The sequence below is a fragment of the Phyllostomus discolor genome, chromosome 13 (genome assembly GCF_004126475.2).
Source record: "Phyllostomus discolor isolate MPI-MPIP mPhyDis1 chromosome 13, mPhyDis1.pri.v3, whole genome shotgun sequence".
NCBI classification, from domain to species: domain Eukaryota; kingdom Metazoa; phylum Chordata; class Mammalia; order Chiroptera; family Phyllostomidae; genus Phyllostomus; species Phyllostomus discolor.
Genome location: NC_040915.2, coordinates 38,617,119 through 38,640,603, shown reverse-complemented (window position 1 = coordinate 38,640,603; position 23,485 = coordinate 38,617,119). Strand labels below are relative to the sequence as shown.

The 23,485-nt window shown below is 54.1% G+C and overlaps 1 protein-coding gene across 2 annotated transcripts in view; it reads right to left on the bottom strand.

Moving 5' to 3' along the window:
- RNF216 (ring finger protein 216) overlaps positions 1–23,485 on the bottom strand; it is a 104,626-nt gene that overhangs the window by 19,766 nt on the left and 61,375 nt on the right. For both annotated transcript variants that reach the window (XM_028527268.2, XM_028527270.2), the window contains exon 14: positions 2,151–2,248. In XM_028527268.2, the coding sequence (XP_028383069.1) occupies positions 2,151–2,248 (98 nt within the window). The remainder of the gene's footprint in view (positions 1–2,150; positions 2,249–23,485) is intronic.

Here is a 23,485-nt window from a genome sequence, read left to right as displayed (position 1 = left end):
GGTGGAAGGAAAAAAGCAGTCACCACTCCCAATCCATTTAGAGACCCAGCCAGGCAGACCCCTTGTGTTTTGACCGAGAAGGACCCCGTGGTTCCCGGCTCTGCCCTCGCGGCTCTCGGCTCTGCCTTCCGAGTACCCTCCCTCCTTTCGGGGAAGGTCGCGTGCGCCTGCAGCCGAGCTGCTTCTCGTCAGCCTGCTTTCATTCTGCACCCCCTGGCTCCTGTACACCAAGCTGGCCGTGTTTCTGCTGACACAAATTCCCGTGACCCCATGGAGGACTCGCATGTATGTCGCAGGGATTCACTCCGTTGGACACGAAGCTCATTCACAGACGCTCCCTAGGTAACCACACCTCCGCTCCGCCTCTGCGGCGACGGCAGGGGAATCGTGCCGAGTTCCCCGGGGCTGCCGGCGAGACCGCGAGGACCGGTCCTGTGAGCCGCTCCCTTCTCTCTCCGGGGGGCCTTTTCTGTGACGGAATGCTCCCGACGTTCTGAACATATCCGTGTTTTCTGCTCTAGGCCTGCTTCTCCTGACAGCGAATCCATCGGTTTTGGGGCCTTTTACCATCTGGACAGGACGCAATTTCAGAAACAGTCCCGTCCCACCCCCTTCTGCCAGCAGCTCTCTCCTCAACCCACCTCTTCGCACGTTTTTACGTGTTTGTCACAGCAGCACTGCACCTCCGGCACCAGAATCTGTGCTGGTTTTCTGCTGCGCCTGTCACAAGTTGCCCAAAGGGGATTTACCAGCTTCATGTAACACAAGTTTGCTGTCTTGTGCTTCTGTGGGTCAGGAGTCCAGCACGGGTCTCCCCAGTCCACCCCCTGCGGGAGCCTCTGGGCCAGGGTCTGTCTGCTGCTCATCTGGGCCGTCAGCAGAATTCCGTTCTCTGAAGCGGTAGGGCCAACGTCCAGTTCTCTAAAAACTGGAGGCTCTTCCTGCTTCCGGAGGCCGTCACATTCCTTGGCTCACGGCCTTCTTCCTCTGTCCTCGGAGCCAGCGAGGGGAGGGAGTCCTCCTCACGTCTTCCCGACGCTGCCCGTCACTGCCCCCGCATCTGACCGGAGAAGGGCTCTCTCTCTGCTCTTAAGGAGTCGTGTGATTGCACTGTGTTTACCTGATGACCCAGGATAATCTCCCCATGTCAAAGGCCACCGCCTTAATCACATCTGGGGGGCCCCTTCTGCCACGTAAGGTAACCCATTCACAGTCCCGAGGCCCTGGAGACGAGGGCACGGGCATCTCGGAGGGGCGTTACTCTGCTTGCCCAGCTGTGGTAAAGAGCAGTCAGGAAGCATGCGACAGGCCACTCACTGACCGTGTGACCGTGGGGGAGTTACCGAGGCTCCGTGCATCTCAGCTGTGTCGTCTCAGCTAAAGCGAAGACAGTCGCGCCTACCTGTAGTGCTCATCTGGAGACCGTTAACTACCCCAGAAAGGCATTTCCCTGTTCACTCTTTCTGTACTAACAAAACCTGCTCCTTAACCTCCTATTTTCAGCCGGACATAAAACCACCCAGCTAGAGACGACATATGATGTCTGCCTGGGAGCAGCCGTGGCCACACGACTCAGTCTAGACCAACGGGCGTGAGCGGAAGTGATACACACACTTTCTGCATCGCTTACGAAGTGAAAGAAAACTGCCTGTCTGGCAACTCGTCTCTCTCTCTCCCCCCTTACCCCTGGGCGAGAGTGTGACGCGGCTGCAACCCAGTCCCCATCAGGGAGACGGGAACACCGCTGAGGCAATGGCGGAGCAGCGAGACGAAGGGACCATGTCTCTGAATGACCTCATGGGACAGGTCTGCTCCAGCCATCTAGCAAGGCTGGACACTTACGTGAGAAATAGACTGTTGTATTGTTCAACTCAGTGTATTTAATAAACTAATACTTGCAAAGTGTCCAGCAATACAGGGGGCGCTACTTCCCCCCCAGCAGTGGCTCTTTCCACTGACCGCGTTACTTTGCCTGCCGGACCCGGTGATTCTGCTCAATGTCACCAGTGCCCTCCAGCTAACGCACCCAGAGCAGCGTGAGAACTCGGTCTCCCCACACGACTCACTGCCTCTCTCAGCCAGCGAGGCAGGCGGGCGGGCGTGTGGCTGTGCTGCGAACTAGCCAATAACCCCCGAGTCACGTTACTCACATGGATGTTCGGTACTTGATGTCATCTTTTTCAGCCAGCTCTTCACAGGTGAGGCCATTGTGCTCTTTCCAGAGTCCCTGGCACTTCCTACAGGTCTCCTGGGGACAAAGCAGAGACACACAGACAGCTCCTGGTGAGTGTGCCCCACGCAAGTCTCTGTCCAGCAGCAGGAGATGTGAAGGACACCCCACACTGCCTGAGCTCCTCCAGAGCCCCCCCACCCCTCCAGCAGGCGCCCTTCTGCCGACATCTCAACAGAACAGGGAGAGTCACCAGGAGACCAAAGCCACCACGAGACAATGTTATCTCTTTGGAGCAAAAGCATGCGTGGCTCGCCCCGGCTGGGTGGCTCGGCTGGAGCGTCATCCCATACACCGAAGGGCTGCAGGTTCGATCCCTGGTCAGGGCACATGTACGGGAAGCTGCCAAGTGATGTTTCTCTCTCACATCGACACTCCCCCTGCTCCCCTTACTCTAAAAGCAATGAAAAAAAAAATGTCCTCAGGTGAGGGTAAAGAAAAAAAAATAGAGAGAGGATTCATTGTTTTCATCACCCAATCTGTGTAAGACTTTCTAAAACACCAGGACCCAACCCCCTCCCCACCAACAACAGACAGATTTATGGGATTTGGGATTTTTTTTTTTAAGACGTTATTTCTTCTTAGACAGAGGAGGAGGGAGGAAGAGAGGGAGGGAGAGAAACATCAATGCGCAGTTGCTTCTCTCGCGCCCCCACTGGGGACCCGGCCTGTAGCCCAGGCGCGAGGTCCAGGTCAGGGCGACGGGCATTCCCTCCGGCGCCCGGCCCTCGGGCACATGAGCCCTTCTCCATGGCTCAACTTCGTTTATAAACAGGAATTTTAAAAAATCACTCCTTTTTATTCTAGGGTTCCTTGTAGTTTATAAACTATCTCACACTAGTAGTAGGAATTAAAAAAAAACACATCAACTCAATCTAATCTAATTTCATGTCCATACGTCGAAACCACAACCCGAATAACCCCAGTAAAGAAGCCGACACTGGCGGCTTTACCTGGGGACCTGATCTAGCCGGGGGACAGGGATGGCTGGAGGAAGTGGAGCCCAGAATCTGAATGAGGAGGCAAAGAGCGCCTGGGGGAAGGACGCTCCAGGCCGAGGAGCACAGGCGAGGCCGGCAGGCCTGGCTCCTGAGGCCGGCTGCAGACAGCGACCACAGGCCTGGTGAGGCCCGCGGGGGCCTTGTGGGGTGCGATCATCAGCTTGACTTTTGCCCTGAGAGCACTAGGAAGGCATCCAAAGGTGGCGAGCACGGGAGTGACATGGTCAGCTTTGTGATTTTACAAGGTCATTTTCCACGAAGAGACGGGCAGGATGCAAGAGTGGAAGCGTAAGAGACAGTCAGGAAGCGATCAGAGTCGTCCAGGGATCAAGGAGGCCCGGACCTAGGGATGCAGGTGAGGCCCGACAGAGAGCCGGCTGACTTGAGAGAAGCCGAGGAAGCGGAACTGGCTGGCGGGCGACAGCCGGCTCTGGGAGTGAGGGGAGGGAGGCGTCAAGGGCATCGCCCCGGCTTCTGGTTGGTGCAGCAGAAGGTCACAGCAACACTGGTGGAGCCTGGAGACGGCGGGAAAAACCTGGCTTGGGCACAGGGAGGGCTGGCTTGAAGACCCAGAACTTGACACGGGCGGTGACGGCAGAGGAGGGCCTGCGGGGCACTCAGCAGAGCGGGCACACAGGCAGGTGGGTGTCCGTGTTGAGCGCCTGAGAGCGGCTGGGCCGGAGATCGCCACGAGACTCGCTAGAGGATGTTTCCACATCAACGCTACCAACATCTACCGCTGTGCCCTCCACACTATTGGACATCTTCTAGCACACACTGCTAGGCTAACTCTAGCAGGGCGCAGAGTGGTATGCACAGCATGGATGCTACCATTTCTGTGGTGGCGGGGGGAGGAGAGAGTGATGCATGAAACCAACTGGAAGGACACCCAGCGACTGTTAGCACCGACTGTCCCGAGTGGCTGGGAGGCAGGCATGAGGCTTCTTACTGTAGGCCTTTTGAGTCTTATACCATGTAAATGTACTACCTAATTAAAAGATAAAATTTAAAGCAAGAGGAAAGTGGAATGGACCGCCTGGGGAGCTGAGGACTCGAACAACCCTTTGGTGGGTGTGGTAAAAAGGCTCCGAACAGCAGAACGAGGTGGCGTGGGGGTGGGAACGAGCTGAATGAAGATTCTGTATCAGATGCTCTTGTTTCCAAGGCAAACGATGTTCTAGTCCACTAATTACATCCCTGTCAGCAAACAGAGCCTTAATCAGCAGTGAGTTAATTATCACACACCAGAATTTAAAGCAGCACAAACCCCATTTCTGAGAGACCTCTCCCCGACTAGCCCGTGAAACTGGAGGATAAGCAACAGCTGGAGAATACCGGCGAGCTGGCAGCTGGTGGGATCTTAACCTTCAAAATGACACTGACCTAGCCATCCGCCAGGAACAGAGCTTGAAAACAACACACAGCATTTAGATAATGCTTTGTGGCATCCCTGGAGACCCAGTTATCACTTCATGGCCCTTCTTCACAAGGGGAGAACCCGTTTTCCAGGTGAGGCACAGGTCCACGACAGCAAGGTGGCTGGGCCAGGCCGAGTCCGCTGTGAGGGGTCACTGGGAAGTGACCACTCCCTTCCAAAATCGCAGCAGTTCTCCTGCAGGCCCAGGGGTGGGTTTGCGGCCTGGTACTTCTCACTGAAGGGAGGGCCCGGGGGTCCCGGAGAATAAACCAAAATGTCTTCTGAAAAGTCTAGCCAGCCAGACACCGAAACCCACAATGAAAACAAGGCAAGCAAACAGCAGGCTGGGTAAATTTAACACTTGGAGCTTTCGCTTTAAAAATGGACCCTCTCTTCTGAACACAGCATATACTTTACTAAATTGTAATTCTCTCCTCTCAAGCACAGCTGGGCTCTGTCCCTAGACTCAACAAACGCTTAAAGCGGTATTAGGCAGAAGAAATGTTCTCGAACATTTCTAACAGGAAGAAGCCCCATTCTTCAAAGCGAGGTCAAGGAGAAAGCCCCAAGGACCGCTCTGGAAGGCGGAGCACACTTGAGCAAACACCTTCAGGACACGAAGGCCGGCACATCCTGGCTTTCAAACCTAACCAGAGACCGTGCCCCCCAACACCTGTGTGCGTTTCTGGAGCCAGGGGAAGCAGCTGCTTTCACCGACATCCCGAATACAATGTGCACACATCCCCCCCCCCCAGGGCCGGCGGGGGGGGGGGGGGGGAGGGGCTAAGTCAGAGAGCCTTTGAGGAGTCAGCATCTTCAGGGGGCTGACTCACACAAGCCTCCCGGGGGGTGAGAACACCGGGGCAAGCCCCCCTCCCACCTGGGCTGACAGTTCCTTGTGAGGCACCTTTCCCAGCTACGACAGCCATTAAAGCCGAGTACCTAAAGTGCAGAACCAGGCCGCCAAACATGAACAATGAAATACGTTCAGTATTTTAATGAGCATGGAAGGTTCCCATGTCATTAAATAAAATTATTTAGAAGTATGACTTAACATCACCTTTAAAATGTCTTGCATTCTTGTTATGTTTTGCAGTGTATGTTACAACAGGAACACATACACACAACTCACACACACACACACACACACACACACACACTCTGGGGGGTGTCCCGCTCTGTGCATCTCTTTCGACACAGTGAGCAAGCGCAACCACAGAGCGGTGCACCCACTGCCCTGGGCGGGGAGAGTCACGACCGGGCAGTGGGCTGCCGGCTTGGCGTGCCAGGGCTTTGGTGGGCTGAAGGGGCTGACATGACGGGCAGGAAGACGGTTAAGCACAGCTGGAGGAGTGAGGAAAGCGATGAGGGAGAAGTCTCTAGTAACTTCTGAGATTCTGACTTGGGACACCAGGTGGGCTGGTGGAAACGGGCACTCAGACCGAATGACGCAGGAGAAGCAGACCGAGGGGGGTGAGAGCTCAGGTGAGAGCAGAGTCTAGTTTTAGACCAGCATCTTTACTCACCCCCAGCACCTGCGGAACTTCCATCATTTGTCAGGTGCTGTGTGAGACGCTGGGGCTATGGCAGTAAGCAAATCAGACTCGGTTTCTGCCTTCCTGGAGCTTACGGTCTAGTGAAGAAAACGGGTACTGCACAAACAATGTACACAACTACAACGGTGAGGGGACACTGCGGAGGAGGAGAGGAAAAGCGTCGGGTGCTGGGAGTGTGACACGGCGGAGCCGTGTGGGTCCGGGCTCAGAACGGCCTTTCTGAGGACGCGCCTCGGAGCGGAGCCCTGAAGGGCGAGCAGGGCTGGCAGGTGTTCGGGCAGAGGGAGGGAGGATGTGCGCCGGGCGCTGGCGAGGAAGGGGGCCTGTCTCGTTCCGGGAGCACAGGGGAAGCTGGTGCGGACAGAGTCCAAGGGGCGGAGGGGCGGGACAGGATTAGGATGGCCAGCGGCCAGTGCAGACACTGAGGCTAGAGGGACGGATCTGGAAGCAGGCTGGGAGGGTGAGGCTGTCCTTGCGTTTTCACAAGATCGCTCCGGCTGCTGATGGCGCAGGGCCATCTGGCCAAGCTGCAGGGCCTTGCTGCGACCCCTCACTCAACTGGGGCCAAGTCCCTGACTTCGGGGGAAGCAGGCCCTGGAGTCGGGGCTCTATTCTCGGCCAGACTTCCTGCACAGCCCTCCACAAACTCCTTCCGGAGCCCAGCTGTGCCAGCGCTGAGGCTGGCGGGCTGAGACCGGCCTGGGACTGGGGAAGTAGCAGCGGGCCCATCTTTTCTTGTTAGGAACAAAAGCTGTTCCCATATGGTTTCAGAAAGGAGCTTTACTATTGTTTTAAAAAGACTCTTTTTCAATGTTGGCTCTGCAGATGGATTTCCTACGAGAATGTCCTCTACAAGGCAGTGCACACCTTCAACAGCACCGTGAACTCTCACGTCCCTCCCACTGCCCCGCAGTGCTGGCTCCTGGGTCCACGCCCTACCATCGTCCGGGACAGGGTGCCTCGCAGACACCTCTCCATCAGTCTTCAGAGCCACTCCACGAGGGCAGTACTGGACCATCAGCCTCCTTTTCTTAGAAACTCGAGAAGGAAGGCTCAGAGAGGCATATTAACTTGTTTAAGGTCACGCAGCTATGGATGCAAGTTTGCACGATTCCGCAGCCACTTGCTCTTCCCCCCGTCCTCCTGCCAGCACAGTGGCTGTCGGCAAGAACAGGGCATTGTTCACTGGAAAGCCCGAGGCACGAGAGCATGAGACAAGCCCTGCGGTCACAATGGCCACCTTGTGCACAGAGGCCACAGATGAAAGGTCAGCAAGGCCGTGGAGCAACGAGTGTCAGGCATGGACGGCGCGGCCGCCGGCCGCAGCTGTGCAGGAGGCCTGCTCCCCGAGCTTCCTGGAGAGCGGGGGGGGGCGGGGCGGGGGGGGGTGTTGTTTAACAAGAACCACAGGAACCTGCTAATCACTGAGCAACCTCAGACGGACCTGCGGGGAAGCAGCTGTTCCCGCCGCCTTCACCAGCTGCACGCCTGGCAGGGCACAGGAGGAAGCGTGTTGTTAGATTCCCTTTAGACGTGCAGACACAGACAGGCCCAACGTGACCGTTCCACACCGGAACCAGGTATCCGCTGCCTGGTCCTCCCCTTCACCCGCCCTGGGCCTTTACTTGTAAAGCCCCGCCAACTCCCGTCTCCCAAGGCAGCCGGGACTGGGACACAAGCAGACGCACCAGTGACAACGCCCGAGGTCCCTGCCATCACCAGTACTGCTGCCCCGGTCTCAGCCCTGCTCCCGGGGGCTCTGGGAGCACGGACGGTTCCCGCGCCAACAGGAGTGACGGCGCTCCCACCTCTCCTCTCCCCCCCGCCCCTCCTGAGAGCCGTCCACGGTGCCCGGGCTCTGTTCCCAGCCAAGGGTCAGCGAACAGAGTCTCCGCCCCCCTCGAGTGGACATCCTGGGAGGGCCGGGTGGGGGGAACGACAGGCAGACGAGCACGTGCTCCGCAGGCGTGGCACAGCGTGGGAGCCTGGGCAGGGAGGCCGGACCTTCCTCGGTGTGAAGCACGCCTTGTGCAGAACTGGCGTTTCGGCTCGAGCCTGAAGGGTCTCCGGTAAAGTGGTGGAAGCAGGATGGGAAGTGGCAGAGGGGCTGAGAGGCAGGCGGCACCCCTGGCGGGCCTCGCGGCTTGCCCAGACCAGCACGGTTGGCCTCCTGCCAGTGCCACACGCCCGGCACCCTCTACTGTGCCATGCTCTGCCTAGATGTCCTTTCTCCCCTGGCAGCACGGACTCATCCGTTCTCTCTTCAAATACCAGGGCTCTAGGGAAAGCCAAACGACCTGGGCAAAAGCTGGCACTCTTCCCCTGGACTCCTAAAGCACACGGCTCCCACTCCATTACAGTACTTTTATTAGTGGCTTATAATTATTTGATCACATCACACATCCAAGGAGCCAGGCACTCCTTGCAGGAAAAACTATGCCCTGCTGATCCCTGCAGACAGGCTCGGAACGGAGGGTTCAGTTCATCTGGGCTGAAAGAAAAGTTACCTTTGAATGCCTATCTGGTGCCACATGGTGATGCACTGGTGAATAAGCTGCAAATTCCTGACAGCAAGGAGCCGGCTCATGGCCCACCACACTATGCCTGTCATCTTTGAGTTAAGGGCCTCGCACCAGGTCTGACCCCCTGCAAGGGGCCGAACGTACGGAAAAGCATGGAGACGAAGGCGGTGAGACAAGCGCACTCCGCTCCGTGCAGAGGCCGCACCGCCACTCCAGGACTCTGCACTCTCACACGGGGTGGGGTGGGGTGGGGGGGTGGAAAGACAGACTCACGAGACTTCCCGGTAAACTGGCCCCTGCCCCAAAGAGTATTATTTCCTCCCCATAAGGTCTTCATATTCATAATTACACAAAATATGATGATGATTTTATGAGGAAATCAAGTTAAATATAAGACACTCTCAGGTTAGTTCATTAGGGTTTATGTCTTAAGGATATGAGTTACGTATGCGGGGGAACCCCCCAAACCCCCCTAGAATTCATTTATAGAAAACTGTGTATTTACTCTTACACATTTAAACTCCAGTCACCTTCAAAGTACTCTCCATTTGTTGCAACACACCTACTGAGATGTTTTTTCCACTGCTCAAAACAATTTTGGACTCATCAATGTTGAGGCCTTTTAGTGCTTCTGCCATTTTTTGTTTCACCTCTTCCACACTGGCAAAACATTTCCCTTTGAGGATTTTTTTATCCAGGAAAACAAAAGAAGTTGTTTGGGGTGACACTGGGTAAATAGGGAGGGTACGGCACAGGGGTCACGCTGGTTTTGGTCACAAACCGCTGAACACTCAGCCCGGTGTGGGCAGGTGCGCTCATAAATCGCCCATCATGGAACGGGCAGACCCACTGAACGAGTCTTCAGAAAAACCCACCGAAGCCGGAGGCGGCCTCTCACAACATCGCCGGCTGGCACACTGATACAGATGGGTTCCCAGAACACCCACCTAGTGGGGGAGGCCTGCCTTACAAGGGGCCTGCCTTCCAGAAGATAACTCCAGGTTTTTTGGGTCCCCCCCTTATATGTATTTTTCATTGAGGTTCCTTTTTTTGCTCCCTATCTTTCTCCCCCAATCTAATGCAAAACTGGAAAGGTTAGTTATTACCAAGAAGCTCACGATGAAATGCTTGCAGATGGTGCTTGAATATATTTCAATTAAGATGCCCTTTGCTGACTTTCTCCTATAGCTTCAATGTGTAGAAACTGATTTCTTAACTTCCATGAAAGGAGCTTCCCAGGCGGTAGCACAGGCAAACCTGTGCCCGGAACCTCTAGTTTAGAGGGTCAGGACTGAGAGATCAGAGTTGGCCTGGCTGCACCTCCCCGGCCCAGGGGCTGCAGAGTCCGGTGACTCCCCGAGGTCAGACCACAGCTTTCTCCCACCCTTACGCCCATACGGCCAGAGTAAGACACCCGGCCTTCCTGGACCCACTGAATTTCTCACAGGACAAACAAAATTCAAACATCAATTCTTTTCCACCGTCTTGTAATGATCTGATTGCATCACACCGCCCCAAGAAGCCGAGCTCCCCTTGTGGGGGAGATTTCTTTCTTTTCTTCAAAGAACACACTCTCTCAGAAGCCCAAGGACCCAGATTTCTCACGGCAGAAACTCAGACCTGGGCACGGCCAGGTGACCGCCCTGGGCAGCACCCCTGAGGGAAAGACTCCTCAGGGAAGACTTCGTACTGCTGTTTTTACCGTCAGACTAAACTAAGGGGATTTTTAAAAACGTGTACACTGGATGTGCACCCTACATTTCTCTGTACAGAAGTAGAGCCCGAAAAAGAAATCAAGTTGCCCTGGCTGGTGTAGCTCAGCAGAGTGAGCAGGCCTGCGAAGCAAAGGGTCGCCGGTTCGATTCCCAGTCAGGGGTGCAAGAGAGGCGACCATACATTGAAGCTTCTTTCCCTCTCTTTCTCTCTCCCTTCCCAGGAAGAAAGAAAAAAAATCTTTAAAAAAATTAAAAAAAGAAAGAAATCACCAAGTTTTACTCCTGCTGATGAGAAAGAAGCCAAACACTCCCTCCCTTTGGATCCACCAGCAGTAGGCGAGGAAAACAGGCAGCCTCAACCTCGGTTTCTGTGCTAATGCTGCCCCCTAGGGACGGAAAGCTACAAAGGCACCCAGGCCTGCCCACGCTGCCTGGGGGAGGGGATGCTTGAGAAATACTGACTGGGAAAGCCACAGTTGCCTGCTTTTTGCTACCACGGGTACCAGGACCTTTAAGATAAAGTGGGAGGTCAATGCTTCCTGGAATACATACAAGTTCTATTTTACCTTCATTGGAATAACACAAAATACCAAGTCCCTTATAGGAATTATTCAAATACTGACGACTCTTTCTCTCAAATGTCCATTTATATGGGCAGCGCCCAGAGCAGTGCCAGGAGGTGGACGTGTGTGTGCTAAGGGGAACAACACGGGAAGAGAGAATGCTGGTGCCGGAGTGCGGAGATGGGCATTGCTCCCAGACCGCTGAGTCGGAGGCTGGGGAAGGCCTCCCTGAGACGGTCGGTCTGTTGAAGCCAAGCCTTGGGAAAGGCGAGGACGTTAGCCTGCGGGGTCGGGGGAAGGAGCTCCCGGCTGGGCTGGGCGAGGGCGAGCTCGGAGTGAGGCGGCAGGCCAGTGACAGCCAAGTGGAAGGCGGGCGGCTGGAGCCTGGGAGGTGATGAGGAGGACTCTGGCGTGTGCCCAGAGTAAACAGAGAGCAAGAGGATTCTCTCTGCAAGGATCTGAGCGACGCTAGTGCGAAGCGCCCCTCCCGGCGGGCACCCCTCTTTGGGGAGCGCTCTCACGCCTCTGCTTCGCTCACCCACGGGCGTGGAGGGGCCGGAGGGCGGGGGCTGTGACTAACCCGCACCCAGAGGGTTCGCTGGCAGCAGACACTCAACACAACGCAAGTTTGGGGAAGCACAGTTACCAACAGCTATGATTTTTAAGCTATGAACTGCAACCCACTGGTGGGCTGTGAAATCATTTTAGCAGGTAACAACCGGTGGGTTTTTTCTTTTTTTAAACTAGAACAGAAAAGACGACACTGGAGAGTGCATGTCACGTGTCGGGTATTTGTTTTGTAAAACTACTGTTTTGGTTATACATATGTATTTATATACATTTATTTTGTATGTATTGGGTTTATGATAAACTACATTCTTACTATAGTTCAGAGTCAAAACAGTTTGAAAGCCATTAATTTATGATTCATTCATTCAGAAACCTGAAGTTTCTTGAAAGGATCAGAGAGGTTCTTTCTCACAGTAGGAACTCCAGGGACCACGGTTCCAGAGCTGAACGAGAATGGCCCAGCCCCCGGTCATCTCAGGAGGGAGCGAATGCTCCTAGTGAGCAACAAGGCGTGAGAATCAGGCGGAACGGCGGCCTTCGGGACGGCTCAGCAGCGAAGCAACACGGTAGGTAGGAAGTGGTGGCAGCTCTAGTAACAGACTGCCTTAAGCTGTCAGAAAGGAGCACTGCCAGAACCTGGGAGAAACAAGCCCAGGCAGACCTCTTGCTCACACACTCCCGGCCTTCCCGGAATCTGCGCCTGGCATGAGTGAGCAGCCAGCAACCCCAGCTCTCAGACTCCACATTACCACTCCCTGGGGGACAGGCTCGGATTTCAGGAAACCCGAAAGCTGCACCCGCCACTCGGGACCGCACCTGTATCCTCACGGTGTTCACTACGGGGGCACGGGTGCCCGGGGGCGGGGGGGGGGGGCAAACAGTAAGGGCCCTCAGAGTGCAGAACTTGGAGGACGTGAGGAATGCCCCATACTTCTCGGGGGAGAGACAGACAAGTGGTGGAAGAGGATACAAATCACGCAGGAGGGCACTGCAGCCATGCAAGTTCCAACAGATCTGAGGCACAGAGGTGCCACCCCAGCTGGCTGAGGCCAGGAAACGGGGAAATCAAGCACTTGTCAGCGTGAGTCCACACACCCTAAGGGGGAAGGAGCTGCGGCGGCCAGCTCGCTAGCTCTGGCTCTGTCACAGCCACCACCCTACAGCGCTGACATCTGGCCAGGAGACGCCCGACCTCTCCCCTGCCTTGTGCTCCCCCTCAGATGTGGACAGACAGCACGTGCTGGCAGGCTGACCTAAGTGTCTGTGTATCAGCTGTATCTACTAGCCCTGGCCGGGTAGCTTAGTTGGTAACAGCGTTATCCTGGGGGAAACTACCAAAGTTTGTGGGTTCAATCCCCAGTCAAGGCACATACAAGAATCAACCAAAGAATGCATAAATAAGTGGAACAACAAATTGATGTCTCTCAAATCAATTAAAAAAAAAAAAGACTGTTACTCAAGAATAAAACACACCTCAGGATTCCACTATCTCGAACACGATCAAAAATGTGTGATCACGAGGAAACCCATCAGGGCAGCACACTACCACCATACAGCACACTGGGGTGCTGTAAGTGGGTCCCTTAGCACAGAATGTCCCCTATGCTCCTTTCCTCTCGTCTGTTTCAAGCTGTCTTCCACGGCTTCGGTTCTCAGTTCCCGCCATGTGGCCTCCCACCAGGAACTTGCAGTGCTGGTCACGGGAGGAGCCCGTCTACAGCTTTTCATGAGGGCGAGAGTCCAGCCCGGGCAGGTGAAGCTGAAGGCTGCCCGATGGGAACCACGTCGCTCGTGCCCCCTTGCCGCGCCCCTCCCCCACGAGGCCTACCGAGTTCCGGGAATACTCGGCCTCTCAGCTGCCAGAGTGGTAGCCTGCTCTGGGATGTGGCTAGTTTCTCTGTTTTTACTCTCAATTATCCCTTTACAGCAACTGCTGAAAATAACAGCAGATGGACAACAGGCTAAACCTTCACAAGAAGCTCTCCGCCTCTGCCAGGCCGCCCAGCCCTGCTCTGCTCAGGCTCCGTGTGCCCGGATGAAGGCCGCACAACCTGGGAACGCGCAGGGGACACGGCTGCTTGGCACGCTGATGGGTTGGTCTCCGGCTCGACTGCAAGTCCCGCTACCGCCGTTTCTGCCCCGCCCCGTTCTCCCAACCGCCCGACGCGCTGAAACAGACACGCCACTCCTCGGCACCGCCTGCGCCTCAGCAGGGAGAAGGGCGACGCCGGAGAACCCCATCTTCACGGGCATCGTGGGTCCCTGTTTTTCCCTATACTGCTGGTTTGGTTTGAGTTGTGCTTTGATAAAAAAGCCAAATGGAAAAAAAAAGTGCCTTAGCCCTGGCTGCGCAGCTCTGCTAGTTAGAGTTTCAACCCGACACACCAAGGCTTCAGGTTCAATTCCTGACCAGGGCACATTCAAGAATCGACCAACGAATGCATAAATAAGTGGAACAATAAATCAATGTTTCTCTCTTTCAAACCAATAAAAAAAAGTGCCTCATCACAAGAAAAACCCTGTTAAATTAGGCGGCCACAGCTACTGCGCAGAAAGCGCGCTGCCAACGGGGAAGGGCCCTGGCGGAGGCCGCAGGCGCCCGCACAGACGGCGCTCTGGCCGTCCGAAATGCTCGCTCCGACACGCGCCGCGCCCCTCGCCGCGTGCCGGGCCCAGGCCCCAGCAAGGTGCGTACTGTATCACCTTTAATGCTCGCAACCCCTTCGTTAAGCAGGCGATATTTATCACTGGCCCAACGCCACGCACGAGGGACAAAGAAGTTGGGTAACTTGCCCGAGGTGACAGAGTCTACAGATCTGTGGGTCGTCATCTGAACGGAGGCGGTCTGATTCCAGAGTCCCAGCTCTTAAACACGTGTTCTAGTGTTTTCTCAACTTTATAAGAATCTATGAATCTTTTTTTTTTTAAATATTTTATTTATTTATTTTTAGAGAAGGAAGGGAGGGAGATAGAGAGAGAGAGAGAGAGAGAAACATCAATGTGCGGTTGCTGGGGGTTATGGCCTGCAACCCAGGAATGTACCCTGGCTGGGAATTGAACCTGGGACACTTTGGTTCCCAGCCCACGCTCAAAAAAATCTATGAATCTTTAAAAAAAATATTTTATTTTTAGAGAGACAGAAGGGAGGAAGAGAGAGAGAGAAACATCGATCAGTTGCCTCTGACATGCTCCCAAGTGGAGCCCTGAACAGCAACCCAGGCATATGCCTTGACCAGGAATTGAACCAGCGATCTTTTGGTTCACAGGATGGTGCTCAACCCTCTGAGCCACTCCAGCCAGGGTTCCATGAATCTTTGATTTAAAAAAAATTCCACTTGTCTGTTTTTTTGCGATTATAACATGATATAGTTTAGATAAACAGGGTCTGGCACAATTAATGCCCCCTCTTTATTACAAAATCATAAACAATTCTGTAACATAACAATATCACACCCAAACACACCATATGACATTTTAGGTGAAATGTTCAAATGGCTGTCCATCTCATGTGAGACATTCACGTACTCTACCAACCACACTCAAGCAAACCTTACTTCTGCTGGACTTTGTGTATGGATAATTAAAACAGTTTTTGCCCTAGCTGGTGTGGTTTAGTGGATTGAATGCTGGCCTGTGAATCAAAGGGTCACCAGTTTGATTCCCAGTCTAGGGCACATGCCCCTGGGTTTCAGTAGGGGGCGCACGAGAGGCAACCACACACTGATGCTCTCCCTCTCTTTCTCCCTCCCTTCCTTCCCCTCCTAAAACAAATAAATAAAATCTTTTAAAAAAATTAAAGGTTTTTTGACATTCATTAATTTGAAGAAAGAAAAAGTCAAACACTTTATGTGAATGGAGTGACTAAGGAATGGCTGGAGATACAAATGACGTCCAAAAACACTTCAAAATAAATATTTATTCAAACACTCTCCATCACCCTGTGGTGGGGGGGGGCGGCGGGGTGGGGGAGACACCTCATTTATCTGCGGCTGTTATGGACTCAAGGCCTGACCCTCACGCCCGAGCCTCAGAACGCGGCTCTGTGTGGAGACAGGTCCTTTAAAGAGAGGATTAGTTTGAAACGAGGCTCCCAGGGCAGACCCTAATTTAATCTCACCGGTGCCCCTGAAGAGGAGGAAATTTGGACACAAGGGCGTCCATGGTGGAAAAGCCACGTGAGGATACAGTGGGGAAGCAGCCATCTACAAGCCAAAGACACTGGTCTCAGAAAAAAAAAATCAAACTGGTTGACACACTGTTCTTGGGCTTGCAGCCTCCAGAACTATAAAAAAATAAAAGTTGTTTAAAACCCCCAATTTGTGGAATTTTGTTACGGCGACCCTAGCAAAGTGAGAGAGTGGCCTTCAGTGACCACCAGACGCGGTGGCGGTGGACCCAGAGAGGCCCTGAGCCCTTCGTGCACACGCTGCTGCCCTCTGACCTTCACAAGTGCTGGAGACTCCACCTCAGGACTCCTGGGAGGAGAAACGGGAGTAGGCCGCAGAGACAGTAGCGACAGACAGTGACAGGGTCCTAGAAAAGCAAGAGTGCCACCAATGTACTTTCTGCCCGGATGAACACACAGTCTCCAGAATCCACAAAAACATGCTGACCTAAATGTGCATCTATCTCTCTATTCTCTCTATTCTGGCACCCAACAACAAACAGTTATGACGTTTAGGCACGAATCTATTGCCACAAATACTTACTAAGCGAGTCGAGTGCGGTTAGGAGGCAGAAATAAAGCTGTGATGAAGAAGACTGTGTGCCTGACTTTTGGGAGATTACAGAGGACCAGCAACTACAAACTCCAAGTGCCCACATGGCGGCAGGTAATGCAAACTGTTCGAAATGTAATCACCAAGTGTGGTGACTGACAGTTGCTAAGCGAAGTGAGAATTCAGTCTGCCCAAGGTTTTAAATGGAAAAGAAGCCAGAAATCTGGAATTTTACCTAAAAATCTGATTTTATATACGGGTAGTACAGGAGGCCAAGGCTATAATCCAGAGTGAGAGAGTGAACCAGGCGAAACAGAAGGATGGCACATTCTGAAAAAATTCTTCCCTTTGGCTCCATTCTGGAAAAAACAAACAAACAAAACACTCCCCAAACCCCCAAACAACTCTAATCATCGTAGCCTATTACAGAAACCTGGGAGCCGGGAGTCCTTGGGAACCTGTTCAAAGAGGCGCTGATGCTCACTCTCACTCGTAGGAGCACAGACGGGATGCCTTTAAAACAACGTGGATGCAAAGCAGTTCACGTATGAAAAAGCCAGCTCCTCCCCTGGCCGGGTACCAGCTGGCTAGAGCGCCATCTGGATCAGCTCGCACTTTCTCTCAAATCAATTAAAAAAAAAAAAAAAAAAAAAAAGCAGCAGCAAGCTTTCTATGTAACACAGCAGAACTCCCACGGTTTAACTGAAGGGCTAATTTCTGGTTTTACACCGATGACAAAGAAAGAAGTGGCCCTGGAACGCTGTAACAAGGGACCACTGATTAAGCGGCCGTCACGTGCTCACTCTGCCCTGGGAGCCGCACGTCTGGTCTCCCGCACACACACCGGGCCAGGTCAGTCGGACGAGATCTGAGGCTCTGGATTCGGAGGTTTCAGGATTCAGGAGGCTGCGTGAGGGCTTACGATGAGTCCATCAGAGGGGGGGTGGAAGGGGACTCTCCTGGGCCTGCACCTCAGTGGACGGGGGAGAGAGGCAAAACCACACAGGCCGCAGAACCGCCTCTATCCAAGTTCTCATCCCAAACGAACCCCTCCTCCCCAGCCCCACACCCTGGAAACGTATGCAAACCTCGTCATGAAACGAGGCTGGCGGTAAAGCGCTGATGGCAGGTGAAGGAAGCAGGCACCGCCCTGCAGTGGGGTCAGCGGCATGCGCGGCAGAGCCCCCTCTCCACAGCCCCGCACACGAGCTCGTCTGTGCGGGGCGCACGGAGCAGTCAGCTCCAGGTCCGCTGCCTGGGCCCCGTCTGCCCGGTGGCACTTCTGGAGCACAAACGCACCCTGGACACCCTGAAAGGCACAGGAGGTGACAGGTGTGCAACTGGGAAGAGTAGCTTTGCGGCAGAAAGAGCTGGTCTAATCTCAGTCCTCACTGTTTCGAAGAAGGGTGCCTCAGGCCCAACACCCAGGAGAGAGAGAGAGGACTCCCACACACAGTGCAGCAGGAGAACGTGACACACGGAAAAGCCACTGGCCTTCCTTGGGCCTCAGGTTCAAAGCGCTTCCCCTCCAGCTACTGTCCCATGCTGCTGTGTCAAGGCTGACCTTGGGCCTATGACCGGGCGTGTGTCCAGCTGGGGTGCTCCACGACGGGACCAGTCAATGCCAGATACAATCTCCACCAAGGCCCGTATTACCAGACGGGTAGGGACTATTGATTCTTAAAAACAAAGCCAGGGAGGAGGGAAGGGTAGGGGGATAAATGGCAATGGAAAAAAACACAACACAAATTTTAAAAAGAAAGCCAAAACAAACTCAATCATATTAAATGGCCTTCTTCAGAAATCTAACTGGTGGCCCAATTTAAGTAAAATGCCACTGCAGAAAACACACACACATGTGTGCGTGGACTTCCCACCCACTTTTAGGGCCCTCTGACACGGTTTATCTAGTGTGGAAATGATTTTGTTGTGTGCCGGCATTATTTCTCAGCTGTCGGGGCGTGCATTTTAGAAGAAATACACGTTCCTTAGAGACTGCTGAACACACACTGCCACTGCGCCAACCAGGGGGTCGCCAGTCACTCTATTTTCCTCGCCTCCGAACACGACAGCACAGGCAATGCACCCTACATTCAGTGACAGTGAGCATGCGGTAAATTCTATCCACCGTAGGATGTGATTGCCAATGATGTATCTGCACTCCTTTGTGTTCTTGAGATTCCTCCAAGGTTTCTACTACAAAGGAGAAAAAAAGGGCTCTGGCTGGTGTGGCTCAGTGGACTGAGTACCAGCCTGCGAGCCAAAGGGTCACCGGTTCAATTCCCAGCCTTAGACCTGTGCCTGGGTTGCGGGCTGGGTCCCTGGTGGGGGGCATGTGACAGGCAACCATACATTGATATTTCTCTCCCTCCCTTCTCCTCTCTAAAAATGAATAAACAAAATCTTTTTAAAAAAGGAGAAAAAGGGAAATCTCTGCGTATATAAAGGCAGTGGAATATACGACCCGGTCCACAACCTGAAGCCCAGTTTTTGGCGGACTGTGATGACAGCAAGCACTTGCAGAGGCACCGCTCCAAGCTATCCGTTAGTCAGTCATAACCTGCTACACGGTTAGAGAGGGAAAGTACTAAGAACCAGCCTGGAATCTAGCCACCCAATTGCTAACACCGGGGTTAAGAGCCAAACAGCTTCACCCTGCTCTGGCATTTACCGCCCACAGTCCCGGGCGGGTTGCTCAAGATCTCCCAGGCAACAGTGTGCCCAGGGGGAGGGTCACACACGCAGAGACCGTTAGGGTTACTAAATCAGAGCCCAGCAAAAATCAGGGCAAGGGGATACAGAATGTAAAAGAGTTGGGTAAACAGTTTCGTGTTCCTTTCCTGGTTCCTGTGGAGGCCAGAGGGTTCCTCTTTTACATACACTGGCACACAGTCCCATGCCCCACCCTCAATGCAAGACCACGCGTGACCAGATTCCACAACTGTTCCTCTGTAAATAACTGTAACTTCCACCTGATGCCTTATATTGATCTCAGAGGTGCTGGAGTGTCCTCTCCGTTCAGAGATGAGCACTCCCGTGCGGGCTCGCTGGCGAACTGGCAGCCTTCCCGGAGAAGCCAGGCCCGAGGCTCACTGGTGAGGCTCTGGGGCCCTCTGCTGGCCCCTCCTGCTAGCTCCTCACCAGACCAACTAGGACACTGCACTCTCTGCTGTACAGCCTGGACCGCACCCGAGCTGGGCGCTGTTATTCAGGGGGACTGCAAAGCCAGCTGGGCCACTGCCAGCAATCAGACGTTTCTTGTTACCATGCCTAATGTAGAAACCTATCTTTCCTGTCAGGAAATCGACTATTACCTGGGGCCAGAATCTAAATTCTAACCCCGTTTTTATCTTCCCTCATTTATCTAAGGTGTTTTAAGGGGGAAAGCCACCCGTGGTCTCACACAAGTGCCACACTGTATAGCCACAGGGAATGGCTTCGGATTACCATGTCTTCCACAGTGTCTCAGTTCTGGGGAGAAGGTCACCGGCCTTGTCCTGGTGGACGTCTCACTCCAGTTTACTCCAAGGTTTCTCAAAGCCTCAAGGGTCAGGGGTCTTCCTCCCTCCTAGGCCTACTGACAAAGCACGTCAAGAACCTTTCTCTGCCCTTCCCACTCAGAAGCGTTAAAACGAGTCCCGTACCTCAACTTGGGCCAGTTTTCTGTTCGGTGTACTGGCCCAAGCTCTGCTGGTCACAACCTACCCATGACACAGACAAAGCACTGGTCGGCTTCAGTACTTCGGCCAGCGTCCCATTGCACAACACACCTCGATCCTGACTTACAAGCAGGGAACAGAGCCGGAACAGGAAGGGACAAGACCAAGCTCAAAAGCAAGTTCAGAGCCCTGGCTGGGTGGCTCAGCTGGTTAGAGCATGGTCCCGAAACGCCAAGGCTGCAGGTTAAATCCAGGTCAGGGCACGTACAAGAATCAACCAATGAGTGGAAGAGCAAATCGATGTGCACCCCCGCCTTGAATCAGTAAATTAAAAAATTAAGAAAAAAATGTTCAGAGCTCAGATGCGACTTCTATGGCCTCAAAGGGCGGTGGCCCCATGGATACTCTAAGGCACGACACGAAAGGGGCCAAAGGTGACGACCTGCGGCCGACAGCCATCTCGACGGAGCGCGTGCACGCTGGCGAAGGTGCCGCACAGGCACATCTGTGGCCCTTCTCACGCCGCCCCTTCACCCCGGCAGCTGCGCTCCGCACGGCAGGGATGGTCCAGCAGTGCCTGGCTTGAAATGCCAGCACAACTGTCCACTGGGAGAAGGACAGCTGAGGACACAGTGGGGGCCGCGCTGCCAGGACACACTGTGTGTTCTCCACGTCCCTGAACTGCAAAGCTGTTGGCTCCTGTACCTCCGCGCTGGCTCACATTTGTTCTCGTCAAATCCGAACGTAAAAACTGCTGCCTTGGTTCCTGTGGAGTCATCACAAACGCACCCTTCAGAGGTGCCAGCATCCCCCTGGAAGTGAGGCCGGCCACGCAGCACCTGTTACTGGTCAGCTTTTCTTTTATTTAAAGACTTCATTTACTTTTAGAGAGAGGGGAAGAGAGGGGAAAGAGAGGGAGTGAAACACCGTGTGAGAGAAACACTGATCAGTTGCTTCTCTCACGCCCCCCGGGGAGGGACCTGGCCCACAGCCCAGGCATGTGCCCCGACCAGGAATGGAACCCGCAACCCTTCCATCCGTGGGACTACGCCCTGCCCCCTGACCACACCGGTCAGGGCACACATTGCCATCCAGCTTGGGGCTACAGGACAGACAACATTTTTCCTTTTCAAGTGACCTGCATGTACTGGAGAAAAGAGATTGCCACATGAAATCCTTTGGAAAGAAATTTGGAACTGTTACAATATTCTTTAGAAACTGGACTGTCTTGGACCCTGGAGTCCTACTCTAGGGATCTACCCTCAGGAATAATGCTACAGAAGACAAGGCTCTATGTACGAAGCTGTGCACTACATTACTCGCAGCAGCAAAAATGGAAAACATCCTACATGTGCAACTCAGGGGTGCACGTCAGTCAGTCAAAGCACAACAGTCTGATGCAATGACAGCCACACACGACAGATCTACAAACTGTTTAAGAATGCAGAGGGCACTTACGTCATGCTAAGCAACAAGCAAACAAACAAGGCACGGCAATGTCCGTATGGAATGATTACCATCACGTGGCCAGAACCAAACGCCAGACCACAAGCTGACTCTGCAGCGCCGCAGGGTACACGGGGCAGGGGCAGGGACGAGGGGAGTCTGGGCAACCCTGAGCGAGGCCTGCCCGCCGCTCCCTCGCCAGTGGAGCCAGGGAGCACCAGTGCCCGGCAGGGCCTCTGTGCAGACGGATGAGAAAAATGTGTGTGCTCGATAAATGACAGCAGTGACAGAGACACAGCCAGAGGCACATGGCACGGTGACCTTACCCACTTCACTGGAACTTTCCAGACGCGCTGGCCTCACCTCTGGCCCTGCGATCCACAGGCATGTGAGCCCCGAGCCCCAGCAGTCCGTCTGGTCAAACGGGGGATGCCAGCGCCGCTTTCAGGGCTGCCCTGAGCGCGGGGAGTAGATTTTCAAGGGCTTGGCCCAGCAGCAGATACTCAGCGCGTCCTAGGATTCCTACTGTGGGGAGTGGGGTGGGGGGCAGTGAGAGCAGTGTCTTGGGGTGACATCGTAAAGACCTCCCGATGAGCTGAGCCAAGTTTACAGCCTGGTTACTCCGACCGTTACCAGAGACAAAAAGAGACAGGATATTCCAGCTTCATTTTGGAGGAGGATGGGGACAGCTCTGGTTTAAAGAACTACGGTAACGTTACAACGTGACGAAGTACATATGGCGAGAAGGCTGGCCGTGGCTGACGGGAGGCCTGGGTAAGTGGGTGGTGCTGTGGGAAGAACACGGTGCAGAAAAGCAATTGCACCTGGTCGGCAGCTGGCACTGATCTGCGGTGGGCGAACATGAGTTTCCATCAGCTGGGCTTTCTAAGCCAAGTCCCTTAAAAAACAACAACAAAAACATCCCGAGGTTCAAACCACTGCCAGGTTTTGCTATCTCTGACCTGCTCCAGGCAACACCAGCCACCATCGCCGCACGACACTCCCTGGCATTTCTGGGACTGTGGACTTGGCTATGTCAACAGCAGTCGAGAGTACCCCAAGTGTGTCACCAGTTCCACTCGGGCTCAAGTGGCTGCGCCCCGGCTGCTGAGCAGCAGGGCAGGGAGGGAACTCATACAGCAACAGCTCTTCCAGTGGGCACCCCACCGAAGGAAAAGAAAACCTTCCCTCTTGCAGGGTGCTCTCTTCCAGCAAATCAGGTAACACGCCTCACTTTTCTTTGAGGTGGCTAGAGGGATAAGTCAGCAAAACACCAGATTTACCTCCACAGGAAGGAGAAGTGAGACCCCCCGGGGCACTCTGCCGCTGTTCTCCAACCACAGGCTGGGCATGGGCGAGCTGCCGGCGACCGCTGGTGCCAAGCGGCACACACCGCACAGCCAGCTTCTGCTGGCCACACCTCTGCTTCCCCTCCACCCCAACACCCTGGACGCTGGCTGGGCAGGGCACCCGCACTCCTATAAGAAACCTGCAGGAAGCAGGGAAGCTCCCCATGACCATCCTGCACTGCAGAGGTGTGAACACAGGGGCGGCTCTGTTGCCGGTGGCAGCCCAGATGGAAGGGAACACAGTGAACTTGAACGTTCACTTCCTGCTCAGTGCCCCACTTCCCTGACCTTCACCTGCAGAACCAGGTGGATAAATGCGATTAATGTCAGGAGAGGAGGACTCCCACTGGCCCCTGCCTGAGGTCTGAGCTCTTTTGTGGGCCTGGCCTTTTCCTCCGCTCCACACAGGGCACCGGGGTAGAAGGACTCAGGGTGCAAGACAGGACTTTCAAGTCTCCGGAGAGTGGGCCTATGGGATTGTTGTTGCCTTACTTTTCTGGGGGCATGGGGTGCACACTAACTGCTACCACTCTGACAACACAGCAAGCTACAAGGTGAACTCCTACGTGCCACAGGGCAAATCCTATTACCTTTCCTCTTTTCCTCCCCAAATGAAAAGAACAAAGGATGAGCAGTAAATAGGAGGGGAGGGGTGTGTGGTAGGGGGAGTAAAAAGCCAAAGGCAGAATCTGATGGAAGTCACAGTTTAGTCCTTCTTCACTCACAGACACATCCAAAT